The sequence below is a fragment of the Cynoglossus semilaevis genome, chromosome 4 (genome assembly GCF_000523025.1).
Source record: "Cynoglossus semilaevis isolate Cse_v1.0 chromosome 4, Cse_v1.0, whole genome shotgun sequence".
Lineage (NCBI taxonomy): Eukaryota > Metazoa > Chordata > Actinopteri > Pleuronectiformes > Cynoglossidae > Cynoglossus > Cynoglossus semilaevis.
The window spans coordinates 3,098,390-3,106,053 of record NC_024310.1 but is presented as its reverse complement, the minus strand read 5'-3'; the positions used below and the strand labels follow the sequence as shown (position 1 = coordinate 3,106,053).

Below are 7,664 nucleotides of genomic sequence, written 5' to 3'. Positions count from 1 at the left end.
TTTGCGGAGCCACTGATGTAAAAGTTCACTGCATTTGAAACTTCTTTGCTCACAAACAGCAGATAATCTGGTTGTTGTTGTTGTTTTAGTTTCTGTCTTCTTCATAGATGACTGGACGAGTCAAATAAATGTGTCTCCGGTGGAATTGACTGTGTAGCTACATATGGACAACAGTGGACAACAGTGTGGGCAGCTGCCTCTACTGATAGTCACTCGTGTGGATCAAATGTACCACAGCCACTGAGGTGGAGTAAGCACTCGGAGCTCGGAGGAGTAAAAATCAAAACCTGATTTATGGAGAGGAATTCATTTGGAACCGAACGTGACCTTTTTAATGTATGGGCCACAGTTTGTTCCTTTTTGATGCATTTCTTTTCCCAGAAATTCACCTTTTCCCGTCACCTACAGCAGTGTGCCAAACCTGGGTTTATTAAACGCGTCTGCAGACGCTCTAAAGTTCTGTGCGGCCAGACACGAACTCTGTTTCTTCTATTTTCAACTCTTTCTTTCCTCTCCGTCTTTCTCCCTCCACCTGCTTCCTCCAGGCCGATTGTAATTCATCAGGCAGCGCCATCCACAGGAAATGTATAGTGGGTGAGTGAGGATAAGAGTTTAATCCATCAAACCTCTCCAACTCCCACCACGACGCAGCTGACTCGACAGCCTCTCCCCAGGATTACAAACTCCTCCGGGGGAGAAGGTCCAATGTTTCGATCCATCTCATTACGAGCCCACGGGCTTCTTCTGCTGGACCCACAATCTCACCCGTGAAAGACTGACTTCACTTTCACGTGTTTACCATGAAAGGAGTGTGTTTGGTACCCTGCAGTGGTCTGAGTCAGAGTAGAGTCAACCCTGCTGGGAATTTCTCCTCAGCTTCTGAATGGGAAAATCATTCAACAAAGATGGAGTGTATACACAGATCAGAAACAGCACTGGGTGGGAGGTGGGGGAGTCAGGGGGAGGGGATGGGGGAGGGTGGTGCGGAACTTTTCTTCTGAATAGATTTCATCTCATAACGAGATGTAAACACTTGAAAAGTCAAGGCTGTGAAAAAACGATCACAGTAACAGAAAACTATTGGCTGGAACTCACATTACTCCTTTGTGCAAAACCCGCCTTCCAACTGTCAATCAACCGACACACATCATGTGACCAACAGTAAGCCCTGCCACTGTTGGTGGCAGGAATTGTTCCATTTTGTTTACAGTTTACCTCCTTCCTTTGTTCGCTAATGTAGAAAAGTACACTAACATGCTATGCTAACAACAGCTAGCCACGAGGAGAGTTCACAGCCAGTTCATATCGATATGAGACACAGATTTAATGAAATAGCAAATAAATACTTTTAAAATGTATGTTTTTCCTGTCCAAAGTAAAAAAAAAACGTTTCAGCTACAAACAAAGAAAGAAGAGTTATTTCAGCTAGCTTCTTGGCAAAACCGGTTAGCGCTCCCTTTAGAAATGGACTACCCTGTCTGTACAGACAACATCTGTAGAATCTGTTTTAACAAAAGCAGAAACTGTTTTTTGTTTTTGTTTTTCTTTTTTAGGTTTGATCTTTCATACATACTGTACGATTTTTTAAGGTTTGATCTTTCATACATACTGTACGGCGGCAAAAAAAAAGTTGTGTTTTTAATGGCGTCTTGTAATCTGTACGGGTTGATGAAGGAATTTGAGTGGGTTTTTCCTCTGTTTGACATTTGATTACATTACGTTAATGTCGTCCCACATTTTTCTGCTATCTGTTAATTCTTTTTTTTTTATTCCCCTGTCAAGAAAACGTGATTCTGCTTTCCCTCCACGTACCATTAATGTCTGCCTGTCAGTGCCTCGAGATTCTCGATGCCTGTCGGCCTTTTGATTGGCCGACAGGGCGTTACAGGTGTGGTTATGCAACCTCCTCTTGACTGGAAACCCACGATTAGAGAGAGCAAACACTGAGCTACATGTCAACGACATAAGCTAGAATAAGAATGAATAGAATCAAGTGCTCAGGTGTGACTAAACCTGCTCAACCCAGCAGTCAGTCCCAGTCATTCCACAGCCAGTCAGTCTTCATTTTAAGTCAGTCATGAGGATTAGCAAGAAAACGAGTTCGAGTTTAACCGTCGGCATTTAAAAAATTACAGTCAAATGTCAAACTTTGTGCGCAAAAACTCTACTACTGTATCAAAATGCTATAAAGCTGGATGAAGTTTTCCTCTTATTGGAATAACTTCATGATAACATTCAAGACTTTAGGGAAGTGACAGGCCAACGGACGGTAGGTAATCGCTGCGAGAAAACACACAATGACGATGGGTAAGTCTACAAACGACCTTAACACCTTAGAATCTCAAAAGCACATCATCCAGCGAACTTCGTCACAGGGCGTGTCTCGGTTTCACACTTAGTCGGAGTGATTTCAATCAGAGCCTGATGTCACTGTCACACATGCACGCCCCAGATCAATCAAATTAAATCCAACACAAAGGCTATAGACACAGTACAAGGTGTGTCGACAGAAATCACCAGTACATCAGTGCAGGGAGTCACAGGGAGCCTGCTGTGTTTGGCCCTAACACGTTATTTAGATCAGATTAGAGAGGCTGTGGCTGAGAGATAATGGTTACGTCCCAGTAAACACATACAGTACGTACGAGCTGCTAAGCTACAATAAGCGTGACAGAGTCGAAGAGGGGCTTTAAAAAAAAGACTTGATTATACAACTGGCTGAGTGCAGACTCAACAGAGAGTTAAACCTGTAAGTCAGGACAGGCCGCCACATGTCACAGCCTTTAAACTTTTCCGGTTTCGACTTCAGGTGAAAAAAAAGGAAGACAAAGTAACTCACAGACTTCTGTCATCAAAACTGGACTTTCGATTCCAACTGATTTCCGAAAGATGCTTCATCTCTCATCCTAGAGCAGAAGCTTCAAACCCCCCATGAATTTCCTATTTCTGGCCCATGACTAAATGTCAATCATGATTTTACTGGTGACATGTTTTATATTATACAGTATTTACACTTGTTTTTCTTAAATATCTGTTCTGTTTTTTTAATTTAATATCATTTTGTGGCCCTCCCAATAAAATGAAAATGGCAGCAGAGACCTTCAACACTTTTGAGTTCTGAGACCCCTGTCCTAGGGGACGAAGACTTAGAACTTCTACTTAACTGCTTTGGATAAAATGACCTGGAAGACTTAGAACCTACATGAGCACTTCATTCTGTTGCCTAATTGGAGGTGTAAATAAAGGAAAACTAATCAATGTGTCAACCAGGGGCATCTCTAAGGGACCGTTGACAAATGGCACTTCTGAGGAACCTGCATCAAGGTGAACAAATGCTGTTTAAAAGACCACAGCTGAACGGACAGACTTGTTTCTCTGCATTTCTACAGATTATTATTCAGGCAAGTGTTTCCTCCTGTTGAACGCTTCCTGTCTGTTTTATTTCATTTTAGTCTCGTCTTCCTCGTTCATTCCCTGGAGCAAATCTGCACTTCACGGTTTATAAGTCGCTGCTCTGTAATGACGAGGGTTTTAGTGTAAATTAGTGTCGCGGAGAGTCGTTAAAGGGTTTTTCATCCACGGTGTCACTGCATCCTGTTACAAACAGAACACGGTTAAAGTGATTATGGAGAAATTATTGTTACGTTAGAAAAGAACACCTTCTTCTTGGGAAACTCACAATCACAACCAATATTTGTCATTTTTATCACTCATTTGTTTAATTAAATACAATGAGACAAAAAAATTGATCTCCTGGGTGCACGGCTGCAAATGCAAATCAGTTGTAGGTAATTATTGCAGCTGCAGCGTTAATGTGGTCGTCTGTGTATAGAGACAGACGAAAAAATGGAAGTAGAAAAAAAGACAAACATTGATGGTTTTGAATATGGTTCAGGACGAGGACCCACTACCACCCATAAATACTTGAACTTTTTCAAAGACATTTTAATTTTTGGTAAATAATGGAGAGAAGTAGACTTTGTCTAATCAACCACAAACTTCACGATCACCCTGCAGTACCTGCACTGATCCCCTAGGGATGGCAAACACCATGCTGAAGACCTTTGGTTTAGAGCAGGGGTGTCAAACATGAGGCCCATGGGCCAAAACTGGCCCGCTTGATGAATTTTGAAAATAAAATAAAAAAAATACACGTATACTTCATGTTCAGGAAATGTTTTGTAAAATTATATTTAATTAAATATGAAAAAATACTTTTTGTTATTCGTAATTAATTATTATATAATTATATTATGATTGTACTGGTCTGGCCCGACAGCGCCCGCCTGTGGCTGTAATACACTCACAGTCCACCTGTGACCATGAGCAGCTCTCTCCTGTAGAGAACCCTGGCCGCGATGGACAAACTCAATCAATGTAATCCACTTTACTGAGATGGACACTGATAACCTCAAGGTTAAATACCCTGGTGGCCACTGGATGAATTGCCATGATCACGGTGAACTTTTAAAAATAACCCTGAGCGGTTATTTACCCGCTGGTGCATTTGTTTGACATGATGTTGTGAACAGCTGACACATCCTGCCCCCCCATGTACGGGAAGCGGGCGGACTTATCTGCGTCCATCGGGGCACTTAACAGTCCCCGGGAACGTGAGCGCGGATGCACATTAATAGGCAGGAAATGATTGAGTTTGCATAAACAATGTGTGCGGGGTTGTTTGTCGACAAACCGCTTAATGTCAATTCCTCAGAAGTGGCTGCTTCAGCCGCCCACCCGGTGCCACTGCCGAGTTTCTCCGCTTCCCAGTGACGCACGGCCGAGCGCACGGATATGGAGGCTAAAGGTCTCCCTGTGGAGCGTTCACTAATGGACACAACACTGATGGGTTTCTCCTTCACTCTGGACCTTTATTGTCCAGAGGATCTCTAAAGGGTCGTCCTGTTAAGACTTAACTAACTCAGTTACTTCAGGGATCTGGGGAGAAAATACCGAGCGTGGAAACTGGAGTCAGGGATGAACGTGTTTTTTTTTTTTTTTTTTTTTTTTACGATTTATTGACTTAAAAAAAATCACAGGTAAATCGAACTTTTAACCTCAGAGCCTGGACTCGGAGTAATCCGATTCCAGCGAGAATGGGATTAACGGTATTTAAGTCAAATCTCTGAGAAGCTGCGCCAAAAATCAAAACAAAAGTCTCACCTGAAGCTGCGAGTCCAGACAGGACCGTGAAGAAGCTCAGTGCCTTTACGCACATCTGAACGGCCGGTGCAGACCACAGACCACAGACCACTGACCACAGACCACTGACCCGCAGAGACTTTTCCACACAGTAGCTCAAACACCCACAAAGTCTTTTTACCCCCCTGATCCACTGGGGTTATTCGCAGTGTGTTGTCTCCTGCACCTTGGCTCTGCTAAGACGCGTCCCGACACGCCGCTGCCCTCTTACACTCCACTCCATCGCCCTCCCACCACAGTTTTCGGGCGGAGTAAGTCAAGTCAAGTCACCCCCTTTCCTCTCGCTTTCTCGCTGACGTCAAAGTCAAAACCCTTGGAATTCCTGGCGGCCACTAAACCAGTTCTGCTGCTGCTGCTGCTGCGTAAGAATCCGAACGGCTCTTTCGCAAACACGTGAGAAAGGAGGTTTCGTCGATGTTGTTATTCGAGGCATCGTGACCAAAAAAAACAACAACTTGAGATTCGTGAGTCTGTCCACTGATGTATTTACTCCAATTTTATTTTTTTGACAGTCGATAGCGCTGAGAGACATCGTCCATTTGTAAAAGGAATGAAGCGTAATGTGATTTATGACCTCTGAAGAACTCAAAACCCAAGTCTACCACTAACTGACCTCTGACCTCTAACCTCTACACAGTCCAGACCTTGATGACTTGAATCTGCTGCTGGTTATTTAAACATGAAAAAGTAGGAAAAAAGACCACGAAATATTTTACCTGGTTTCATAAAAAACAAAAAACAAAACAGGAATGAAAGTAACATTGATTGTACAGATATTACTGAGGTCATAGTTCAGATCTGCCTTTATGAAGACTTATATATATATATGTATATATATGAAGACTTCAATATATTTACATAGAACTATTTACCTTCTACACTGAAGGTGTGACCCAGTACTCCTACAGTATGTGCTCAAAAGAATATTTCACTGTACTACAGGGAAACGTCCTGTATAAATACTCAGTTATTCATTTAAGACCTCACCCTCTGGACACTTTAACGTGGGGCGTAGGGGGCGGGGGTCAGGGTGGGGCCGGGGATTTACTAAAAAACAAACAGAAATGGCCACGATGGTCGTCAGAGGTAGAAATGATATGGATTACATACTGTGAGGAAGTGAGCACGGACCGAAGCTCTCGGACTCTTTCGTTGCTCCGTTTACCAACAGAACTGGTGAAGAACGATGGAGTCAAGTTTCCTCAGCACCACGACAACGACGACGACGACGACCTGAAAGAACGACAAGTTCACACTTGATGACAGGATCTCTCAGAGGTCTGCGGTCGGAGTGACAGAGTTTTCAAAGTAGATTTTAAACCGTGACCTTTTGCCTTCCTCTGACGTACAGCGCTGCCCCTGTTGGCCCTGCACGTCACTGTGAGCCGATGCAGGGATTTGAATATTTCAGTGCACGACTATCGCCTCCTCCTTCACTATGGAGGGGGTAATAAAGATGGAAGGGAGTGCATTTGGACGCTCGAATCCACAACACTAACAAAGTGGGTGCAGTACAGTACAGTACAGTACAGTACAGTACAGTACAGTACAGTACAGTACAGTGCAGTACAGTACAGTGCAGTGGGCTGCAGCTGTGTACTCGGGCTTTTCGAAGTATTACCAATGAATACTTCCACAGACCTCAGGAGAGGAGTTAAAACTTGAGCCAGAACATTTATCAGGTCAATCCTGGCAGGCCATGAATAATACACACCTAGGCCAAGAACCACATAAAACCACATAAAACCTGTGGAGGAGAGGAGGCAGGCTCTCCCCCACACCCTCCCCGAACCCACATTGATTGTGCAATAAAACAGGCTAGTACTAGTACACACACACAAACACTCACGCATATATATATATGTATGTATACACACAGAGACACGTATATATTTGTTTACATTTATGAAGTATTCTTTTTACAATTTTTGCTCATATGACACACAATTATTCACAATATAGAAATTAAATAATACATTTAATTGTAAAAAAAAAAAAAAAGATTAAAAAAAACTGTATACTCAGCTTTTCTTTCTTCCGGTTGAGTTGATTCTGACTCAATAGTCCATTCAGTGGTGGAGGGACAGAAGAGACACACCGGTTAGTTCAAGATTTTTCCCGCTAGGGGGCAGAGCAGGACTTTGATGTCAAAGAAAAAGAGCCTGTAAGACAAATAACGGGTTTGGGTTTTAGATGTTTGGGTTTTTGTTTTTGTTTTTGACAGTTTTTTTTTGTTTGTTTTTGACAGTTTTTGACAGTTCAGAATAATTCGCATGAAATACATTGTATTAAACACGAAATGTTAATAAAATATACTACAAAGTACAAACTATAATTATATAAAAGAGAAGGTTTAATTTTTGCAACGGGTCCATACATTTCTACAAATACAGTAGCCACAAAACCCACAGAAGTCTATATAGAAACCTAAAATTCATCATTCTAGAAAAAAAATGCATTAA

The 7,664-nt window shown here is 42.4% G+C and overlaps 1 protein-coding gene across 1 annotated transcript in view; it reads right to left on the bottom strand.

Annotated features, from left to right (window-relative positions):
- LOC103377689 (myelin protein zero-like protein 2) overlaps positions 1 to 5,858 on the bottom strand; it is a 15,501-nt gene extending 9,643 nt beyond the window's left edge. The window contains exon 1 of the mRNA XM_008308581.3: positions 5,164 to 5,858. Coding sequence (XP_008306803.1) covers positions 5,164 to 5,218 — 55 coding nt within the window. The 5' untranslated portion in view covers positions 5,219 to 5,858. The remainder of the gene's footprint in view (positions 1 to 5,163) is intronic.
- Positions 5,859 to 7,664: the final 1,806 nt, after the last annotated feature.